At 42.6% G+C, this 23685-nt stretch overlaps 1 protein-coding gene across 1 annotated transcript; it reads right to left on the bottom strand.

The window, feature by feature from the left end:
- Positions 1 to 6177: 6177 nt before the first annotated feature.
- Positions 6178 to 23400, bottom strand: GNAT2 (G protein subunit alpha transducin 2). The gene is made up of 8 exons (XM_053592141.1): positions 17061 to 23400; positions 14644 to 14686; positions 14239 to 14380; positions 12854 to 13011; positions 9666 to 9794; positions 9363 to 9492; positions 7184 to 7337; positions 6178 to 6808 (listed from the first exon to the last, which is right to left on the bottom strand). The coding sequence occupies exons 1-8, from the start codon at positions 17176 to 17178 to the stop codon at positions 6618 to 6620; spliced, it is 1065 nt and encodes a 354-aa protein (XP_053448116.1). The 5' UTR covers positions 17179 to 23400; the 3' UTR covers positions 6178 to 6617.
- Between the last annotated feature and the right edge of the window lie 285 nt (positions 23401 to 23685).

A 23685-nucleotide genomic window follows, 5' to 3' on the forward strand; every position in this document is an offset into this window, starting at 1 on the left:
CAGCACAGTCTTCGTACTTGTGGAGTCTTTTCCTTTTAATGTGCAATATTGACGTGAAGAACAGTTATCTTAGTTTGCCAGTACTGCTGGGTAATTATTGTGTTCTGCTTTAGGCTGCATAGTGCAAATCAGAGATCTGACCTGGACCAATCACAGCTCTCCACATAGCTTTATGACCATCATATTTTGTTAAGTTGCTGCCACCAACCCCAAGAGGAAAAAAACAAGCTGTCTAGAGCAGTGGTTCTTAATCTTCCTAATGCTGCCACCCTTTAATACAGTTCCTGTGGGTTGCGACCCACAGGTTGAGAACCAACCGCTGGTCTAGAGGCCTAGAGTTGAAAGTTGATTTTGCTGTCAGCTATGAGGGAGTAAAGGAGAGGTTTTGTAAAGCACTGGTGCCTGAACAGCAGGATGGTCAAGGTCTTTGTTTCTTTATCTTTGTTTAGCTTTTAAAATCCACCCCTTTTATGAGTTACTTCTTCTGAGGACAACATACTTTAGAACAAGTCAAGGCAGGGTATGTTTGTCGGTTTTTGTTTTTTCTGATATTCTGTTAAGCCTAGGCCTGGCCTAACTCAAGTCTTCTCAGGAATAAGATGTAATAAGGAATTTTATACAGCAGTAGATACCTGAGGTGCGTGATAAATCTATACAGATTCTCTGGCTACACCCTAGTAAATTAAAATGTCTAATGCAGGTCCTGGGAATAGATACATTTTTAATAACTTCCTCAGCCAGTCTGGCTCAACATTTGGGAACAACTGAATAGGACCTAATACAGGTTGAAAATCCCTTGACTGAAACATTTGGGACTGAAAATTTCAGATTTTGGAATATTTACACTTTATATAGTTACTGATTGAGCATCCCAAATTTGAAAATCTGATATCCAAAATGCTCCACTGACTGTTACCTTTGAGCATCATGTTGGTGCTCAGAAAGTTTCAGATTTTTGGAGCATTTCTGATTTTGAAGTTTTATATTTGGGAAAAATTAAAAAACAATTTTAACACATATCTGACCTCAAAATCACTAAGGAATGATGAGTTATTTTTCATTTGCCAATAAGTAAGAAGTCCCTGTTGTATATGAGTTAGTTAAAGTGACTTCGACCAAAAATTAGTGAGAACTGCTTGGTCAAAGAGCATTCCTACATTTTAGATAGAGTATTTGGTTTTTATATAAAATTGAGACAAAAAGACTTCGGTATCCAAGTGTTTGTTTTTATTTTGTTTATTTCACTGCATTTATTTACACATTGAAAACTAAAAGGTGTGCCCGTCAAAGATAAAAGAACATCCTGTGGCAGAGGTGACTGTCTATATAACGTATAATGTTTATAGTTGGTAGATAAAGCAAAGCTAGCTAGCTCTATGCTCTGGAATGGAAGTCTTTTTGAAATGGTTTGGGAAGGGGTAAATAAAGGGAATGATCGAGTCAAATGGAAAAGTCTATATGCCCAATGCTGATGTTTTCCTGATATCCAGTGGTTAATCACAGGTAGCAGAAATAATCAAATATGAATAAATATTAGTACACTGCAGAGATATACTATCTCAATGTATTAGCTTTCAATAAGCTGTAAGATCTTTGACAGCTGGAATATTAAGTTTTGTATAACGTATCTTTCTCCTCCTACCCTCTGCCGCCCTCCCCTTCCCATCCCAGAATAATCCTTGGGTTATCCAGACATTTTTACTAAAAGGCTTAAATTATAAGTAATAGATTCCCAGTAGACATAACAAAAGAAATTACTGTTCTGTTCATCCTTGCTCACATGGGATAAAGATCCTGACACCCCTCAGAATCTTACGAGGTTAAATACTTTGTAGTACTGGGTTCTGGTCTTTTCTGTTTCCAACTAGCTATGAAATCTTGTATAGGTCACTTTCAGTCTTATATCCCTCATCTGTTATCTAAAGTTGAATTAGACTAAATTATTCCTTCCAGCTATGATACTCTATTGTTCTCATCATTTAGCAATAATGTACTTGAAAGTGCTCTATAAATGTTCTTTGTGATACTCAGGATTATAGCGCACTGAAAGAAATAGTAATATTTTAAGGCAACACCAGCATATGTATTCATGGTAGTTGGCAATCTTTTCACAGCATCACTTTGCCCTCATTCATTTTGAATACCTGAAATGAAGTTGGATTATAAATTACTCTAGAGTTTGTAAAGCAGGGTGAAAAGGTCTTTGTTTTTCATTTAAATCCAGTTCTCTGTTTTTTATTCATACTAGTGCTTGCTTTTTCATGGGCAAAAAGCAGAAAAGTTTTTTACTTCAGTCTCCAGTGTGTCTGACCTCACGGAAACGTCTTCACGCTTTTACCTAGCAGGACCACCAGAGGCTCTGTCTCACTTGCAATCCCTGGCCCGACACTGAAGTCTTGCTGGAATCTGTGCTCCGGGGGCTGTGCCGGGTAGAGAGGGCAGTGGGAGGTAAGAGCTCTTCACCCTTCACCACCTTCTCCACCCAGCATGGCCGGCACACTTTGGTCTACGGTACATCTCCAAGTATTGAGTGGGTTTTCAATGTGTATGTCTCACCATGGGCATGGGAAGAAATACTCTGATTTGGACTCTCTGGGGTACATGTGAGTTTTATTATCAGAGTAGGAACTGTTACAAGTTAATGCGTCTTTTATATAGCTTTTAGTACTGAATTTGTGTGCTGCTTTTATTGTTCCTTTATCCACAGAAAATATAAAAGCAAATTTCCAATTATAATATGTATTTTTTCCATTTAAAACTTTTGATGAAATTTACTATCTTAATTATTTTTAATAAAATTATTTTAAATAATTAAGATGCCAGCTCAGTTGCATTGAATACATTCACATTGTTGCACAACTATCACCACCATCTATATTCAGAACTTTTTTTTCGTCTTTGTGAACTAATAAAACTATACCCATTAAACATCAACACCCCATTCTTCTCCTTCCCCCAGCCCCTGGTAACCATCATTCTACTGTCCGTCTCTATGAATTTGACTCTTTAGGTACCTCATATAGGTGGGATCATATAGTATTCGTCCTTTTGTGTCAATACTAATGTATTTTTGTAAAAAAAGAAAAGAAAAGAAAAGCTATTACCAGATATGTGAAATGTAACCTAATTTCCATTTGGTTTATTGTTATAAGTATCTCTCTAATCATGCTGTGCTGTGCCCTCTTAAGGATACAAGCAGGAGATTATACTTCCAACAACAAGCAAACTTAGTTATTTTTTTGTGATTGCATGTGATTATTACATTCTATTTTGAGATCTCCGTTGTAGTTTGAGATGGTTTTAACTAAAAAATAAACAAGAATTTGATTGAGAATAGGAGGAGCTTAAAAGAATGGGAAATTGACTTTGTATAGCGTACAGTGGGCTGTTGGCAGCATAATGTCAGTCACTGGCTTTGGCCTTAGAAGACCTCTCTTGGAGTTCTAGTTGTGCAGCTTTCTAGCAGTATGATCTTGATGAAGACACTCTACCTCCCTGGGCCTCGCTTTCCTATTTATAAATTGGTAATGATGGGCCTGGAATATTTTTAGAATATTTTAGTTCCTCCTAACTTCAGCATTCTAAGAATTAAGGTTGTAGTGTTAGAAAATAGGATTGAATGTTTGTGTCTGACCTTGTTACAAAAAATGATTTCTGATGGCTTATAAAGGTACATAAGATTCAGCAGTGCAATGTGAATTTAAAATGAGGCCAAAGGAGAGAATGCAGATTATTAATTTTGCTTTTAATCTTTCTTAACAACCATTTTATACAGAGAACTTTTCATGAACACAATCAAAATATCCATGAGATAAAAATAACCTAAGTTAATAAACAGCTGTAGAACATGTTGTTTTAAGTGGTATTTCCATCCTCCAAGATGAACTTTTTACAAAATGTTCATACAAGGTGGCTTGTGTGAATTTGTTTATAAACCCATTAAAATTTGAGATGTCTACCCGAAAAAATGAAGAGGAGTAGAATACAACCCTTTTTTATTCTAATAGGGATTTGTAATTGTTCTGCCAGAAGTCCCTCAGGCTCTGCCTTCATACTAGTACCATAGGGCAGCTGCTATGTGAGCATTGATAACCAAGGAACCTGTGTCACACTTTGATAGTTTGGCCCCTCACCAGTTTCCACCTAGATTCAAAGACCCAGGAAGAGGTAATAATAGAGGTAACAATCTGTTCCTATTTGAGGGTATGTGTGACTGTCCTATGGGGAGTTAGAATAAATGGGATAAATTATGTTTGGGGACTGAATAGAAAAGATCCTATCTGTAATGACAGTTCTTAACCTGGGGTTTTAAGAGTTACAGACAGTTTAGGAATAGAACTATATTCAGTATGCTGGTTTTCTTTGTAATTCTTTAAATTTTATTGTATGCATTTTAAAATACTTTGAGAAGAGGTCATTGGTTTCATCAGATTGCCAGAGGGATCCATGACACAGAATAGACTTGGAACCCCTGTATGTTGGGTTAAAGCCAACAGGTTTGTGATAGTTGGAGCACGCCTTTCAGAATAGTCCTTGAACAGCTCTTGAATGTGGGAAGTCTTGCCTAGGATTTTTCTTTGGCGTAAGTGTTTTTAATTGGCAGTAGCCAGAGCAGTTTCTCTGGTAATTCTCTTCCTAACTTGGTTTCTTTTTAGAGACCCAGAAAGACTGTTAAATGAATCTAATTTTGATAGAGCAACAAATTTATTCTTCAGTGTTAATTTAAAGCTTATATGGCTCTCTAGTATTAATATTGCTAGTAGCAACCTAAGTGTGAATGGATGTTTCTGGGAAGGAGCAGATTTTCATTTTAATTGACATTTTCTTTCATATACTAAATCCTGGATGCCAAGAGCTTTCCTCGCCAGTAGTTATAAATGCTAAATCTACAGTATATTTGACTTTGCCACCTTCTCTCAAGATAAATGCAAGCTTCATTTCCCCTCAAAGGAGTTCAAAGGATTAATTTGCTTGTTGGTCTGTTTGGAGAGATGTTGTTTTCAGCGAGCACTGCACAGACCCAACTGCAAAGATTTTCAGTGCCTAAAACAAGCTCATTTGTCTTTTGTTCTCCTGAAAAATGCAACAGTTGAGATGAGAATTTTAGAATTGTTCTAAATTCTATGATAGAGAAGTGGCAGCAATAAATTCTTTAAATGGGAGTATGATTATGTCTCCTTAGTTTATTTAGAAAGTATTTTGTATAGCTGAGAAACAGTTATTTGTAGAGAAAGAGGAAGCTCGGTTTGACAGCTTGGGGGGGATAAAGGATAAAGGAATATCTGTGCTCTATAAAGATGATCAGGCTGGTAGTGGTAGCTCACACCTGTAATCCTAACTCTTTAGGAAGGTGAGAGGCCAGAAGTTCAGACCTGTCTGATGAAGAGCAGACTCTGTATTTTCTTTCTTTTTTTGTTTTTGAGACAGAACCTCAGGCTGTCGCCCCGGGTAGAGTGCTGTGGCATCACAGTTCACAGCAACCTCCAACGCGTGGGCTCAAGCAATTCTCCTGCCTCCACCTCCCAAGTAGCTGGGACTACAGGCACCTGCCACAACGCCCAGCTATTTTTTGGTTGCAGCCGTCATTGTTTGGTAGGCCCGGATTGGATTTGAACCTGCCAGCTCAGATGTATGTGGCTGGCGCTTTAGCCGCTTGAACCACAGGCGCCAAGCTATGGACTCCGTATTTTCAAAGAATAGAAAGGGCCAAGTGTAGTGGCTCATGCCTATAATCCTAGCACTGTGGGCAGCCGAAGCAGGGAGATTGCTTGAGCTCAGGAGTTGAGACCAGCCTAAGCAAGAGAGAGACTCCCATCTCTTAAAAAAAAAAAAAAGAACAGGCCAGCATGGTGGTGCATACCTGTAGTCCCAGCTACTGAGGAGTCTCAGGCAGGAGGATTGCTTGAGTCCAGGGGTTTGAGGTTGCAGTGATCTGTGATGAGGCTACTGCACTCCACCCTGGGCACAAAGCAAGACCTTTATCTAAAAAACAATCAGTTTTGGATGTGTGCCTTAGAATCTCCTATCCAGTTATCCAGATTTCTGAACTAAGGCGCATAGACCTCTGTTAATAATAGGAGTGGTAGGTTTATTGAGGTTTTGTTTAGGGTAGTTTTTTGCAGACTGTAGGGAGGTTTGCTGTTTTGCTTGGTATAGTTAGGAGAATGTGTTCTGAAAATCAGGAGCTGAATTTAACAAATGGCAGCATTTATACTAGATTTATTTCTATGACTCTTAACCACAACCTTTATGTACTCCTCAGAATAACCCTGTGAAGTAGGTAGGGAAATTATCTTCATTTTATAGTTGGGGGGCTCAAGACTCAGAGAAATGAAGTATTTACATTTTGTATTAAGTTGCTGGATAACTTAATTTTGTATTAAGTATTACATTTTGTTTTAAGTGACTGGGTCTTCTGACTCTTGGCATTGAGCTCTGTAAATCGCACTAGCTATCCCACTTTAAACAGAAGGTATGAGACACAATTGTAATCATACATATTCCATCTCCAAAGGAGAATTCATTCCTTGTGTCATGGTACACTGACTATAATTGTCTGCTTCAAATTACTCAGATTCCAGTCTTGTTTGTAGACTATCCCTGAGAAATGGTGAGGATTAGAAGAGTCCACAGTCCTTGAGGTTTTCTTTGATAATAATATCTGTAACTGCATCAAATACAAATTTGACATTCTGTGTATCTGTAGCACAGGTCATGTGACTGTAGATTTCTTTGACATCTTTTCGCATATTCAGGTCAAGAAACTGGCTCTTGATATAATTCCCTGCATCCTCATAGGAGTTGTTCCCTGGTTTTCCAGAAAGATAGTGAAGAAGTGGAATAAATTAACCTTTCTTCGTTGCTTACTTTTTAGGTGACTGACTTGATCGTTGAAATATTGTGTTAGCTGCAGTTGGGGACCTGTTTTTAGAGGGAGATTTCTTCCTGTTATACTCAGGTGTCTCCTACTTGAGTTGAACAGAGATCCTAAGAAGCGTCTCTGTGTCTTAGCTTTAGTTTTTCATTCAAACAATCAGTGGCTCTCCCGCATCTAATCTATTCCAGAGACAAACCCCCAAATTTCTTCCATAAGACAAGTTTCTTTATGTCACCTTGGCCTAGGAAATGAGGCAGTGGCCACTTACTACAAAAAGACATTGTTGTCTCCAGCCCCGACACTTACCATCATACTCTGGAAAACAAATGCTGAGATGGACTTTCTTGATTTTTTCCTCAAATAGGTCCTTCTTGTTGAGAAAGAGGACAATGGAAGTAGCCGCAAAGAACTTGTGGTTACATATGCTATTGAACAGATGCAAAGACTCATGCATACGATTCTAGTAAGAGGAAACACCATTGAAAATATCAGAATTGGCTTACAGGATGGTCTACTTCCTGTTTTTGTTCCCCCTTGGAAAGACTAGTACTCCAAAAGTAAAAGGAAAGACAGGAAACAGCTATTTCTATTTCATGTAGTGGAGTAAAGCCAGAGATGTGGGTTCATTCTAATCCTCTTATCATTTTAATAGTTGTATGACTTGGGGAAAATTACTGAGCATTTTTGTGTCTCAGTTTCCCTATTATACAGGAGAATCATGAACATTAATTGAGGTCATATATGTATTGTATCCATGATGGTGTCTGGTATGTAAGCGCACAGTACATGTGATGCAGATTTTTGGCAGCTAAGACACAACTGAGGACTTTGACATTCTGTAAGAACTGCTGATCAAGGCTTGTACCAGGCCCAAGTTAGCACGTGTTCATTTGCATCTCCAAGATGGTTTTGATAGGCTTCTGTCCTGGGATCCTGGCTCTTGGTTTCAGCAGGAACATGACAGGGATACTTTGCCATGTGATGAGGTCTAAAGAATTAACCAGTGCTATATATGTGTTTGTGTGTGTGTATATATATATGAGAAGGTATATATATATATATTTTTTTTTTTTTTTTGAGACAGAGTTTTACTATGGCACCCTCGATAGAGTGCTGTGGCATCACAGCTCACAGCAACCTCAAACTCTTGGGCTTAAGCTATTCTCTTGCCTCAGCCTCCCAAGTAGCTGGGACTACAGGTACCCACCACAACGCCCAGCTATTTTTTTTTTTTTTTTTTTTTTGTTGTTGTTGTTGTATTTGTCATTGTTTAGCAGACCTGGGCCGGGTTCGAACCTGCCAGCCCTGGTGTATGTGGCCAGCGCCCTAACCACTGAGCTAGGGGCACCGAGCCAGCCAGTGTCGTATTGTAAGCGCTTCTGCCCTCATCCTCCCTTAATTGCTACTTAGAGAGAGAGGCAGTGCTGCATCTCTGCAGAGGTGCACATTGGCCCAGCACGGCCTGTTTTCAGAAAGCAGGCCTTGAGGGCCTTGAAGTATGCTGCCAACGGACTTAGTCTTTTCATCTAATAAGGTAAGAACAATCAAATCTGTAGCCTTTTAAAAAAAAAAAATTGTAGCATTTCTTATTATTCCTGCAAAACCCTTTACAATCTCATAGACTTTATGGTTGAAAGAAGAGATCTTAGAAAGTGAATAGCCCTGTAAGACATTTTCTAACATTTTGATTAGAAAATACTCAGAGTGCTCTACTGTGGAGCAAGGGATAGGAGTGTAGGGGTTTTGTCTTTCATCAGTAAACTATGTGCCTCCATCTATGAAGTAGATGCTTGTGTGAAATTAACATCTTCCATGCCTATGACATTATCTCCAAGTCAGAGAAGGTAACTGGCTGTACTCTAACACTTGTCCTGCAGAGTTCCTGTCTTGGAAAATTCTACAGGCAAAGGAAACCACTCACCTACTCAGCTACCAGTTCTATTGGGATGTCAGATACTTGGTCTGACAGTCTCTCCTTATTCTTGATGACACTCAGTATATTTTTAGGCTTCTAAAGTGAACTTAGTTGTTCAACCCTTATATTATGTTGTGTGAGGATTCACATCATAAGTTGTTTGTTCTATCATTTTCTTCTCCTATCCTTCCTAGGGCAGTTTGGGAGAGTATTAAGCATAATATTCCTTTGCATTGTCAAGCTGATGTTCCCATAATATTCCTTTGCATTGTCAAGCTGATGTTCCCTTATCTCAGCTCAGTTCCTTTTATGAGTTTAATGATTTGCAAGTGATACCTGGATGTCCAATCTGAGACCAAGCTTATACTCATTAAATCTAGAGCTCTAAATCGCTCACCTTGAACCTACAGAAGAGGTTTTTCTAGAGACATTGATTGGCTAGAGGACTGCTAGACTTGCATTGTTAGCTGAAATTAACCAAGGTAAGGCGCTGGACTGACGCAAGGCTTAGGGAAAGGGTTGTGCAGAGAACTTGTCCTGCCAAAGCTGCTTGCTGCAGAGGCCACTCACCACTTCGTCATCCTCAACCAGCACCATATCATAGGCACTGAGCGCTGCACAGAAAATGATGCAGGTGACTCCTTCAAAGCAGTGGATCCACTTCTTTCTCTCTGATCTTTGTCCTCCCACATCAAACATCCTGAGGGAAGAAGCAGATATTCTCATAGGTATGCCCAACGTAGGACCCAAAGTAGAGGGGAGAGGTAGAACAGTGATTTAGGTTAGGCTGAAGCAAAGGCCAAGAAGCATGCCCATACCCCTTTTGGGGTTCCACGTGTATATCTGAGATGCCCTGGGGAACCACGTACTCACCTGAAATTCAAGTCTTTGACAGAAAACTTGGTCTCAATTATGCCTGTGGTTTTGACTCTGGATCGTAGCACATCTTGTTCATTAGGAAGGTAGTTAGGGTCTGTAATTCGTTCTAGTTGGTTCAGGTAGCTGTAGAAAAGTAATTGGCATTGATGACAAATTTTCCACATCCAAAGCTAAGAGAGGTAAAGGCTCTTACCCAAAGTTACACAGTTAATTTGGTGATAGAACCAGTACTAGAATCCCATATTTTTTTTTTTTTTTTTGGCCGGGGCTGGGTTTGAACCCGCCACCTCCGGCATATGGGACCGGCGCCCTACTCACTGAGCCACAGGTGCCGCCCAGAATCCCATATTGTTAAATCTGGGATTCTTTCCTTCAAAACCTCATGTGTTCTTCCTAACGGTAAGTAAGGGATGAACTGAGGGACAAGCCCATGTGAGGCAGGGGTTCCATCATTTAAGTCACATCAGATAAGTTTTCTTGGGTTTTGCCTGACTGCAAGCTTTTCTATACCCTTGAATGAGATTTAGTGGTTAAATGGGTGCTCAAAGTTCCAGCAAGAGGCAATACATTGAAAGAGACTTCAGAGACATAGATACAGGAACCACTGCAATGCGTGGACTTTGTTTATATTCTGAATCAAACTGGGAGAAAAACTTGTAAGATAATTGAGAATTTTTTTTTTTTTTAATTGAGACAGTCTCACTCTGTCACCCTCGGTAGAATGCTGTGGTGTCATAGCTCACAGCAACCTCAAACTCCTGGGCTCAATGATTCTCTTGCCTCAGCCTCTCTAGTAGCTGGGACTATAGGCGCCCACCACAATGCCCACCTATTATTTTATTTTATTTATTTATTTTTTTTGGTTTGTTTAGCAGGGCCAGGTTAGAACAGCATGTGGCCAGCGCCCTAACCACTGAGCTACAGGCATCCATAATTGAGAATTTAAACAGTAATTTGATGATACTTAATATATATATATATTTTTTTGGAGACAGAGCCTCAAGCTGTTGCCCTGGGTATAGTGCCATGGTATCACAGCTCACAGCAACCTCCAACTCCTGGGCTCAAGCGATTCTCTTGCCTCTGCCTCCCAAATAGCTGGGACTACAGGCATCTGCCACTACGCCCGGCTATTTTTTCGGTGCAGCCATCATTGTTGTTTGGTGGGCCCGGGCTGGATTCGAACCCGCCAGCTCAGGTGTATATGGCTGGCACCTTAGCTGTTTGAGCCACAGGCGCTGAGCTGATACTTGATATTTTGTATTAAGGAATTATTAAATATTTAGGTGTGATGATACTGAGATTCTTTTAACAGCATCTATTTTAGAGACATGTAATAACACTTTTTTGGATGAAATTACATCTGAGATTTGCTTAAAAATAATCCAGTAGGGGATGAAGGTAAAACGAAATTAGAGTGGCCATGAGTTGCAGGTAGATCATTCATTATGTTATTCCTCTTTTGTGAAATTCTAAAAGTTACCATAAAAAAGGGGGGTGGCTGCCGGGCATGGTGGCTCACGCCTGTAATCCTAATACTCTGGGAGGCTGAGACAGGTGGATTGCTTGAGCTCAGGAGTTCAAGACCAGCCTGAGCAAGAGTGAGACCCCATATGTACTAAAAATGAAAAACTGAGTGGAGAGGATTGAGCCCAAGAGTTGGAGGTTGCTGTGAGCTATGACACCATGGCACTCTACCCAGGGTGACAAAGTGAGACTCTGTCTCAAAATAAATAAATTACTTAATTAAAAAGTGGTGGTGGGTAGGAAGTGAGGTGGCTGAGGGAAAGAGGGAGGATAGTTAATACAAGTGCCTACTGGCATTTTCACATTTAAGTTCTCATTGACGCTCCTAAGCCTTCACATTTCATATCCGCATTTTACAGATGAAAGGAAAATGTAGAAGGGTTAAATAACTTGCCCAAGGTCAAGAGGCATATTGTGAAAAATACTCAGCTTTATAGTCCAGGAGCCCTGGATGCAAATCTAGCCTCTGCATTTATCTGGCAAGTTAATTAACTTCTCTGAATCTTAGTTTTTCATCTATAGAGTGGGGCTAATAAAAGGTACTGTCTACCTTGAAGTCTTATTGTATAGGTGGGTAAAGGGTCTTGAGACTATTCATAATGCACTTAGCAGTGACTGGCCTTAGTGAGTGTTCCAGGGGTAGTAAATGATACCAGTTCCTTGAAAATTAGGTGGCAGTTGGGAGATAAAACTCAGGTCTGTTTGACTTCGAGCTGATGCATGTCTACGATCCCTTACTGTCTTAGGACTGATAAAATTTGTTGCTTATCCTTTTGGAACCAGCTTTGCAAAGTTGGTTCTCTCTAATCCTGACCACCTTGTTTTGTTGGTTTTTTTTTTTTGGGGGGGGGCGAGCAGAATCTCATTCTATCACCCTGAGAGTGCTATAGCATCATAGCTCACAGCAACCTCAAACTCCTGGGCTCAAGAGATCTTGCCTTAGCCTCCCAGGTAACTGGGACTACAGGTGCCTGCCACAGTGCCTGGCTAGTTGTTTTCTATTTTTAGTAGGGCTGGGGTCTTGCTCTTTCTCAGGCTGGTCTCAACTCCTGAACTCAGGTGATCCACCCGCATTGTCCTCACTGTGCTAGTATTATAGGCATGAGTCACCACACCTGACCTTGACCACCTTCCTTTGGTTTGCTCTTTGGCATTTTCTGCGTCCCCTACCTTGAGATCCTGACATAAGATTCTCTGGGTGTTGGAGACTTTCATTTCTGCTTAGTGGCCTAAGTAGATCCTGGGTTACAAGCTAGAAAATTCTGCCCTGAAAGAGCCATCCTGGGGAGAGTGTGTGGCAGAATAGCCCGACTATGTTATGGTTCTGAAAGGAGAGGCTAATGTTAAGTACTCAAGAGTAGGTTTGAGGGAGGCTAGGCAGACCACCTCTGTTTTGAATTTGTATCTTTAGCTCTCCAGGCTGCAGCAAGTTGGTGTAAAGCAGAACAGTGGTGGCAATCATGGCAGGTATCCCAGTGGTATCAAATTCAAAGCACAGTAAAACACTGCTCAACTCAATCCTAACAAAACAGACCTACAGGCTCAATTCATTTGGTGGGTCTCTAGCTTTCATTGCCTGAAATTTTAGGCTGGCTGAAATTTCACCTGGAAGTTGGCTTAAGTGTCATCCCACCCCCTCCCCATCAGACCCTTACTAAGATGCTGAGTCATTGAGCTGATACTCTGCTGCTCTCTCGAAGCAGGCTTGCACCCCACCATCCTTCCACAACTTCTTGATGATTTCCACCAGCTCAGCAGGCATGGTTCCCTCCTCAGTGGAGTCAGCCAGGTTGTTCAGCTGTCGCCCATCATCCTGTAATGCAGAAACCTGGCTGAGAACTACACAGGAGTAATAGCTTCCCAGGAAGTTTCTGGGAGTGCTGCTGAACGAAAAGCAATTTACAATGCTACCCAAGTCTAAGGCAGGGGTCCTCAAACTTTTTAAACAGTGGGCCAGTTCACTGTCCCTCAGACCGTTGGAGGGCCGGACTATAGTTAAAAAAAAAAACAAACAAACTATGAACAAATTCCAATGCACACTGCACATATCTTATTTTGAAGTAAAAAAACAGGAACAAATACAATCATTCCGCCTCATATGGCCCGCTGGCCGTAGTTTGAGGACCCCTGAAAGGTGTAGGTGGTGTTCACTGAAGATTCTAAGAAAACATAGTGATTAATTTTTGAGCTCCCCATATGTACAGGGTGACAATATAGCCGGCCCTGGGGTTCTTAGAGGATAGCAGAAGTCCCAGGTGCTTCTCTGGGGGTTGTGGCTTCCATCCTTAGTCTGAAAGGGTACTACCATAAAACATGGTCTTCTGTTGCAGGGAGACTGGATGTTTAAAGGCCAAATTGACTATGAAATAGACAAGATGGAAGACAAAAACCTATCACTTCTGTTCTATCAATGATTAGAGGCTAGAAAAATGTCAATACCAGAACTAGAGATTTATTAAAGTTCTATGGCCAGGAGGCACAAAAGGGAACAATTTAAATGGTAAAATAAGGCAAAAAGGCAGAGGAAGCTGAGAGAGTGGATTTTTTTTTTTTTTTTTTTTTGTAGAGACAGAGTCTCACTGTACCGCCCTTGGGTAGAGTGCCGTGGCGTCACACGGCTCACAGCAACCTCTAACTTTTGGGCTTACGCGATTCTCTTGCCTCAGCCTCCCGAGCAGCTGGGACTACAGGCGCCCGCCACAACACCCAGCTATTTTTTTTTGTTGTTGTTGTTGTTGTTGCAGTTTGGCCGGGGCTGGGTTTGAACCCGCCACCCTCGGCATATGGGGCCGGCGCCTTACTCACTGAGCCACAGGCGCCGCCCGAGAGAGTGGATTTTGTAAATATTTATTATAAAGGTAGGAGTTGCTTATGTCTCCAGAACTGAATAAAAAGATGCGAAGCTCATCAGGTGGGGTTTTAGTTACAAAAAAACTATTTTCTTTCCCTATCTTTCCTCATGGTTGGTTGGCTTCTTGTCTGTTTCTTCTCATTAGCCTTTCCTGCTTCCACCCCTAACCACATAACATTAATCACATACCGCACAGCTTGGTTCAGCATAGTCAATGCCCAGTGTGGACATGGCCCGGATGATAGCCAGGATGGACTGCAGCACATTCCCATAGATGACAGACTTGAACTCCAGGCATTCTTCTGGCGTGTAGCCGTCTTGGTGAATGATTCTGCAAGGGGCAGACACCTAGTCTTTAGCTGGACCCGAGTGACCAGACCTGTTGGATTGGGAACCTGGAGTATTTAAAGGGTTGTAAGTGCCCCATCCCTCTGTTCCTACTACTGTATCATGGTGGAGGGTGAGGGGCTCGGGGCATACAGATTAGGGCAAGGAACCTCTGGGTTCCTTGAGGCTAAAGAGCCTTTAACTCTGAGTACCTTCACTTGTTTTCCCCTACCCCAGTCTTTCGGGGCTTTCTTTGTTCCTACTCACTTCATCTGTTTGACGATGGTGCTCTTTCCTGACTCCCCAGCACCTGAAAGTAGAGATGGTTATGCTTCCAATTTCCCCCAGCCTTCCAGGAGATGGCCTATGAGAAGTCAGACTCAGTGTTTGCTTGGGAGTCTTGTTAGGGAAGAACACATGGGGGTAATTGCTGTCCTCAATGTCTAGCAGCCTTGAGTTCAGGCCACTTGACCTGGATTTAGAGCAGGATTTCTTCAGCACTATTTGCATTTTGGGTTGTCCTGTTCATTGGAAGATGTTTAGCAATATTCCTGTCCTCTATCCACTAGAGGCCAATAATACCCCACTCTCTTCAATAGGACAACCATAAATATCTCTAGACATTTACAAATGGCCCCTGGGAGTCAAAATCTCCCTGCTATGGCAGGGCTTGGTAGCTAATGCCTGTAATCCCAGCACTCTGGGAGGCCGAGATGGTCAGATTGCTCGAGTTTAGGAGTTCAGGACCTGCCTGCACAAGAGCAAGACCCCGTCTCTAAAAATAGCTGGGCATTGTGGTGGGCACCTGTAGTTCCAGCTACTTAGGAGGCTGAGGCAAGAGACTCAATTGAGCCCAAGAGTCTGAGGTTGCTGTGAGCTATGAGGCAACAGCATTCAACAGCTGGGCGACTGAGTGAGACTGTCTCAAAAAAACAAACAAAAACCTCCCTGCTGAGACCCACCAATAGATTCAGGGGAATTCCTTTACCTCACTTCTTCTCTCTCCCTATTTCTGATTCAGGAGAGTGATCTTAGGGTAGGTTTTGAGAGAGCTGGGTCATTTCACTGAAATACTATTTTATCATCATTTTGCTTGTTTCCTTTATTAAGAATGTCCTAATGTGCTCATTCACACACCTTTTCACCTTCTCTTGGACTATACTGCCCTAACGCCTCAGCCTCCTCCTGCTTAGTGTTCTCTAAGCTGCTTATCCTGAACTAGAAAAAATCTGCTTAGGCTTAAAAGATCTCTCAGTGGCCCTGTCATCTCTGGTTTCCCCCTATGTAACCTTGTGCTCCTTAAGAGTCTGGGTCCAGATTACAGAGAGAGATATGCTCCTTTGGTGTGTCTTGAGGGCTGTGTCACAGATCAGCTGGGGAAAAAGAGGTGCCTTAGCCTGGTGCACTGGTTCTCAGGCCCCTCATGGGTTGGACACCCAGGCCAGGCAGTTAGCCTGCTACATGACCCCTCCTGCTTCAGATAGCCTACTTTTGGGGCACCATTGTTTTTTTTCTAAGCCAGATGTCCCAAATTTTCTTGACTTGGTTCTATTTATAACCAGGATCAATTTCCCTGGCTGACTTATTGGGGTGCTTTTTTTTCTTCTCAGCCCAGACCAGTGATCTGCTTAGGAGCTCATCAAGTTGATGAAACTTCCATCTGGCAGGGGCTTTAGAGGCAGCTACTGAATAAAAAGACAGGAAGGGACTGCTGTAGATAAAAACTCCGTACTGCCTACTCACAGCTTCCTAGTTCCATGATTTTTATTGACAGCAAGAAGGAACCAGTATACTTGGCAAGAACCAGTGGGCCTATTCTTGGGACTCGACTCTGTGGTACTGTATGGTAGGACTTCAAAGTCCATTGGTGAGGGAAGCTCCTATTCTCTTTGGATTCCTTGGCTCAGAGTTCTCTGCAGATTGGGTACATGTTTGCAAGTCCAGGGTTCTTGATATTTGCCGAGATGAAAGGAGGTGTTACAGGGCGGCGCCTGTGGCTCAAAGGAGTAGGGCGCCCGCCCCAAATGCCGGAGGTGGCGGGTTCAAACCTAGCCCTGGCTAAAAAACTGCAAAGTGAGACTCTGTCTCAAAAAAAAAAAAAAAGAAAGGAGGTGTTACGTTTGGACATGGATGGATTCATCCTGGCCATTACACTATTTCTAGTTCAAGGGAAAGCAAAAAAAATTCAGAGTTGGCTCAGTGCCCAAAGCTCAGTGGTTAGGGTGCCGGCCACATACGCCAGGGCTGGCGGATTTGAACCCAGCCCGGTCCTGCTAAAAAAACAACAATGACAACTACAATAACAAAAACAAACAAAAAACTAGCCGGGTGTTATGGTGGGTGCCTGTAGTCCCAGCTACTTTGGAGGCTGAGGCAAGAGAATGGCTTATGCCTAAGAGTTTGAGGTTGCTGTGAGTTGTGATGCCACTGCGCTCTACGCAAGGGCGACATAGTGAGACTCTGTCTCAAAAAACATTTTTTTTTTTTTTTCAGGTAACTTTGACACTCTGGAACCCCTGGTGGGTAGCCATTCAGGCCCCATGTTAACTTAACCAGAGACTGGCTAGAGGAGAGGAAAAATGACCTGCCACCTCTCTTTCCCAGTGGAGTGAGCTAGAACCCATTGACCCTCTGGGAAAGCAGAAAAGAGCATTAACTTCTGGTTTATCTTCCACATAACTCACCTAGCAACAGCAGCTTGACCGTCCTGGCTTCTTTGTCAGCATCCTCCTGCAGCTTCTTTTCTAGCTCCTTGGACCTCTTGGCCAGTTCTTTGTCCTCAGCACTGATTCCACTCCCCATCTCTTCCGTTTCCTCCTCAGCTGCTCCCTTAGGCTCCTGAACTTCTCTTGTAAGTGTTTCTATATATGAGATGGAAGAAAAGGAAAAGATAAATTGGGATTGAGTATCAGTTCCTGAGCTCCCCTGAAAGCTGGTCTGTGTGGAGTAGGGTGAGAGCAGGCTATCAGTCTTCTACCCTTCCTGCATTGGCTGAGGCTCCCTACCCCAACCGGAGACCTACTTCTTAGTCTAGGGATTATAGCCTTTAGATCTAGCAGTGCAATGGGTTAAGCCAATAAAGAGCTTTGTCAATATGACAAAGGGTAAAGATTTCTCTAGCTCTCTGTAGCTAGAGAAATGATCAGTTGGGTTTCGGCACGGGTTAGGATGTGGGTACTAGAGCTCTGGAATAAGATAATGGTCACCTTCACCCTTTGGAGGATCTCATCCTCTAAAAGTTTTTTTTTTGCAGTTTTTGGCTGGGGTTTGGGTTTGAACCCGCCACCTCTGGCATATGCCTGTGCCCTACTTCTTTGAGCCACAGGTGCTGCCCCTAAAAGTCTCTCGATTCTTTGGATTTATTGGTAATATAAAGCTGGAGGTTAGGGGCACAAACATAGGAAGCGTTTCCCACGTTAAGCCTCTGGAATATGGGGTCTTGGTTTCAAGGGCTTCAAGGCCTCAAAGCATACTTGTTATCATCACTGGCTGGCCCTGGCAAGGAATTTTTGTTTAGGGCGTGTCCCTTACTTGCAAGTATTAGGGACGTCTCATGTAGCTCCCACAGCGGCTGCTGCTCTGGGAAGCTCTTAGCATTGCTCCTTCATGCTGGCTCATCTCTGTACATAAATGTTTATTAGCACTTACCACTTCACGTTGTACTTTATTTTACAATTCTGCTTCCCACTGTGAATTCCTCCTCCTGGAGCTCAAATGGCCAAATCTGATTCTTCTTTGAATCCCTCAGAACTTGCAGTTTATTAGTGGATCATCAGTAAAGGTTTGGTATTTAAATGCATGTAGGAAAAAGGTAGAGAGAATGGGGCAGCTTCCCAGCTTAACCCACCCAAGCCTACTGAGGTCTAACCTCCCTCAGTAAGTGAACTTTGCTGGAATTTAGTTTGGGGTTTGTGCTGCCTCACACAGCAAACTCTACTTCTTTGGGAAATTGGATCCTAGACTCTGGCTTCTCAAAGGTTGGGGCCAACTCTCCCTTTGGCCCTCATCCAAGCTGCCTTTTCCTGGGGCGAAATAAGGGTACATTCTCACAGAAATTGAAAAGTTGCCACTGGTCTATTTGTCTGTGCCAATTATTGAAATTTACTTAAATGAATCTTGCTGGTGGAGCCTTCTTTTAGGTAGAGATGCTTTAGAATTTTGCTATCCAAAATGTGGTCCCAGAACCAGCAATGTCAGATTACTGGAAGCTTGTTAGAATGCAGAATCTCAGGCCTTAACCCAGACCTTCTGATTGAGAATCTTCATGGATTTTTTTTTTTTTTTTTAGGATGAAGGGTCTGTCTCTGTTGCCCAGTCTGCAGTGCAGTGGTACAATCATAGCTCATTGTAGCCTTGAACTCCTGAGCTCAAGCGATCCTCCTGGCTCACACTCCCAAGTAGCTAGGACTACAGGTGCATGGCACCACGTCCAGCAAATTTTTAAAACATTTTATAGGCCAGGTGCGGTGGCTCACGCCTATAATCCTAGCACTCTGGGAGGCTGAGGTGGGAGGATCACTTGAACTCAGGAGTTTGAGATCAGCCTGAGCAAGAGCAAGATCCTATCTCTACTAAAAGTAAAAAAATTAGCTGGGCATTGTGGCAGGCACCTGTAGTCCTAGGTTCTTAGGAGGCTGAGGCAGGAGGATCACTTGAACCTAGGAGTTTGAAGTTGCTGTTAGCTGGCTGAGGCCATGGCACTCTAGCCTGGGCAACAGAGTGAGACTGTCTTTAAAAAAAAAAAAGAGCAGCGCCCTGTGGCTCAGTGGGTAGGGCGCCGGCCCCATATAGTGAAGGTGGTGGGTTCAAACCTGACCCCAGCCAAACTACAACAAAAAAATAGCCAGGCGTTGTGGCAGGCACCTGTAGTCCCAGCTACTGGGGAGGCTGAGGCAAGAGAATCACCTAAGCCCAGGAGTTGGAGGTTGCTGTGAGCTGTGTGACGTCATGGCACTCTACCCAGGGCGATAAAGTGAGACTCTGTCTCTACAAAAAACAGAACAAAACAAACAGTATTTATATACTCATTTGTTAGCCTCCACTTTCAAGTGAGAACACGCAGTATTTATTTTTTTGTTCCTGGGTCACTTCACTCAGAATAGTGGTCTCAAATTCTGTCCAAGTTGCTGCAAAAGATATTATTTCATTCTTTTTAATGGCTGAGTAGTATCCCATTACATATGCATATACACATATACATACATAAACACACACATACATTTTCTTTTTTTTTTTTTTTGTAGAGACAGAGTCTCACTTTATGGCCCTCAGTAGAGTGCTGTGGCCTCACACAGCTCACAGCAACCTCCAGCTCCTGGGCCCAAGCGATTCTCTTGCCTCAGTCTCCCGAGCAGCTGGGACTACAGGCGCCCGCCACAACGCCCGGCTATTTTTTTTTTGGTTGCAGTTCTGCCGGGGCCGGGTCTGAACCCGCCACCCTCGGCATATGGGGCCGGTGCCCTACTGACTGAGCCACAGGCGCCGCCCTCTTTTTTTTTTTTTTTTTTTTTGTAGAGAGAGTCTCACTTTATTGCCCTCAATAGAGTGCCGTGGCATCACACAACTCACAGCAACCTCTAACTCCTGGGCTTAGGTGATTCTCTTGACCCAGCCTCCCGAGTAGCTGGGACTACAGGTGCCTGCCACAATGCTCGGCTATTTTTGTTGTTGTTGTTGCAGTTTGGCTGGGACTGGGTTCAAAGCCACCACCCTCGGTATATGGGGCCAGTGCCCTACCCACTGAGCCACAGACACTGCCTGTTTTTTTAAGTGAGACCCTGTCTCACTATGTCGCCCTCGGTAGAGTGTTGTGGCGTCACAGCTCACAGCAACCTCCAGCTCCTGGGCTTAGGCGATTCTCTTGCCTTAGCCTCCCGAGTAGCTGGGACTACAGGCGCTTGCCACAACGCCCGGCTGTTTTTTGTTGCAGTTTGGCCGAGGTTGGGTTCAAACCCACCACCCTCAGTATATGGGACCGGTGCCCTGTCCACTGAGCCACAGGCGCCGCCCCCAGCTATTTTTTTTGGCTGGGGCCAGGTTTGAACCTGCCACCCTTAGTCTATGGGGCCTATGCCCTACCCACTGAGCCACAGGCCCTGCCCCACATACATTTTCTTTATCCAGTCATCAGTTGTTGGGCACTTATATTGGTTCTATATATTTGCAGTTGTGAATTGCACTGTGATAAATATATGAATGCAGGTGTCTTTTTTTATAAAGTGATTTCTTTTCCTTTGAGTAGATACTTTGTAGTGGGGTTGCTGGATTGAATGGCAGACCTACTTTTAGTTCCTTGAGAAATCTCCATATTTCTTCCATAGAACTAGAGCTGTGCATAAGGGATGGCTAAGAACTAAGTATTATATTTTATTATATTGTATTATAACTAGTTATAACTACAACTAATTGCTAGACAATTTATGTGACTCATTCCAGTGAATTCTCACAACTTTGAGATAGGTGCTATTTTCCCTAGTTTACAGACCAGATAACTGACACTTGAGGATTAAGTAACTTCCTCAAAGTCCTATAGTAAAGTAAACAAACTTTCTTTCCTCTCCCCCCACCTAAGCAGCCAGTGAAAAAACTTTTGGTCAAATGTATGAACTTAATAACAGTAGCGCTTGTTTTGTTAAAGGAACCACTAACTTGTTTAACAAGTGGGAAAATGTTTGAGCTTGTTCCTTTTTCTGCTACTGCCTCTGCAAACTTCTGTGTTGCTTTTGCTTTGTTGCCTCGCTTGCTGAGTGCAAGTTCCCCATTCTCACTAACTACGCTGAGTAAGGGAGCTTCTGGCCCTTGCCTGGCCTCTGAGAGCACAGATCCACTGCTGGGCATGCCCCGTTCCTGGTCCCAGTGACCTCATGCCTCCCGTCATCAGCTCCTGTGCCTATGGTTGCTCTGCTTTTTATCACAGTCAGGGACAGCGTCCTGGCAAAGTAGATAAGGCACGTAGTGCTCTTCCCATTTTAGAATTGTGGCACTGAAGAGTGATCCTCAGGATAACCATATCATTTTGAGTGAAAAAGGAATCGCTGTTTCCCAGCAAATATGGACATGTTTGCTGAGTTAAAGAGAGACCTCAGAATCTTTCTCACATCCACTAGTGAGCCTTGTCTCAGATGGAGGTCAGGATGTGGAAGGATAAAGATCTACCTTCAGGACTTTCCAGTCCATAGGGATAGGGAGGAGAATTCACAGAAAAGCAATTACTTAAAGGAATACTGTGCTAGTGCTGGGGAATTCAGAGCTGTTTGAAACTTAGCCCCACCATGATGGAAAGGCAATTAAACATCTAACTGGCAGACTGATAAGGTCTATGGTAGAAAAAAAGAAGGGGTGATTGTAAAATGAACAGACTTTCCGCAGAGAAGCAGAACAACAGTGGAGTGGGGTATAAGCATTTTCGGGAGAGGAAGAGCATGAGACAAAGCATTGGAATACAAGGTACAAAGTGTGCTCAGAGGAGACCGGGGAGTTGGATGGGTCAGGACTGGAGCAAAAGGAAATGGAAGGGAGGACTGAGAGATGAGGATGGGAAAGGGAAATTGGGGCCAGCCAGTGAAGGGCCTTGAATGACAAGGTTAAGAGGTTTGGCTGAAATCCACCAGGACTTACAAATCAGTATGGATGGATATAGCTGCATGGTGCTAGAAACAATGCTATGTAACTGAGGGGAGGGGGCTAGGGGAGCTGGCTCCTAGGAGAAGCTGAGAAACTAGAGCTGAACAGCTTGTTTCTGGAAGGGTCTAGGCATAAGGTATGGCTTGGGAAACTGTCTGGACATGGATCTTTTTTGGAGAGGCAGGTGTTTTCTCCCAATTTTAATATTAATGTGTGAAGAGTATTCTGGCCTAGGGAGGCTGACATCACAAGTGAGTTGAAGGCCAGAGGCAAAGAGAAGCAGTTCTTTGGAGAAAGAGGAATGTGCTGCAGACCTGGGGTTCCAGGAGGGCTCCTAAGAGCCATCTGGAGAATAGGCTAGGAAGGAAGGAAGCTGTGTTTAGAGCTAGGAAAGATCCCAGAAGCTCAAAGGCAACATTAAGGCCTTAATGTGAGAAAAGCCTAGGCCACAGGATGACTCATCTCTTCATTTCTCAAGCTCTGTTCTACATAGACAATGAAACCTCACTGAGATTTCATTGTCCACACCTCACTGGTGTTGAGTAGGTGGGGAGATTGATGCTTAGCTATAATCAGTACCGACTTCCTAGCAGCAACAACACATAAGATGGCCTGGAAATAGAGGAGGATTTTAAAGTGAAGGGTGAGTTGCAGATGGAACTAGGGAGGAGCATAAAGGTACTAATGAACTGGTTTGCCTGGGTTGGGTAGAGGGCTGGGATGCATATATTGGCTGGTTATGTAGGTAAGTCTGGAAGAAGCCTGTCCCAGTCGGAAATACTGACCCTTCAAACTATGTCCAAATTTGTATCTTATCAGAATATCAATGACATTATCTACATGGTGCTTGATTTTTAATTTTGAAAATGTATTTTTATTATTCTTTATTAAGAGCCCAGCAGGCTCAAAATTCCTAAGGACCCTAAGACCAGTTTAGGGGCCATATTAAGAATAGTTTACATTTGAGTCTGGGCTTAAGACAGTGGGGGGGACTGTGGAGGCAATGACAGATTTTTATAGGCTTTCTGTTCCCTAATTATAAAAGTAATAGATATATACTGTAGATAATTTTTTAAATGCAGATAAAGAAGAATAAATATAACCTGTAGTTCTATCACTTACATATAATAATTTGTACACTTTTGGGTGTGTTTCTTTTCTATGCATATATATCATATAATTACAACCATACTGTATGTATAGTTTTTTACATTTAGCCTTTCACTAACTTTATATTGTAAACATTTCCACATAATTAAAAAATTCTCCAAGAACAATCCTTAATGGCTGTATTTCATTGTATGCATATGACATAATTTAAACAACCTCCTTTTGTTGGAACTTTATGTTTCTAACTTTTCTATGAGATAAACATTGCAGTGATGAACAACCTTGTATGCACATAATTTTTTGGCAGCTTTTCTTAAGAACAATTTCCTGAAAGTTGATTATGGTGTTAAACAATAAGAACTCTTTTGAAACTTTTATTATATATTGCCAAATAGCTTTCAGAAAGATTATATCAATGTTTGTGGGCACCAATAATCTGTGTGTGTGTATGCAAAGTCCCAGAGACTTCACTGAATATTAATTACATATATTAGCAGCAATTAATCTCTTCCTTATTCTCTCTGTGGTGGGAGACCTTTGGCCCCCACACCCAGTTGTTCTATTTTGTCACACCCA

The sequence above is a fragment of the Nycticebus coucang genome, chromosome 5, assembly GCF_027406575.1.
Source record: "Nycticebus coucang isolate mNycCou1 chromosome 5, mNycCou1.pri, whole genome shotgun sequence".
Lineage (NCBI taxonomy): Eukaryota > Metazoa > Chordata > Mammalia > Primates > Lorisidae > Nycticebus > Nycticebus coucang.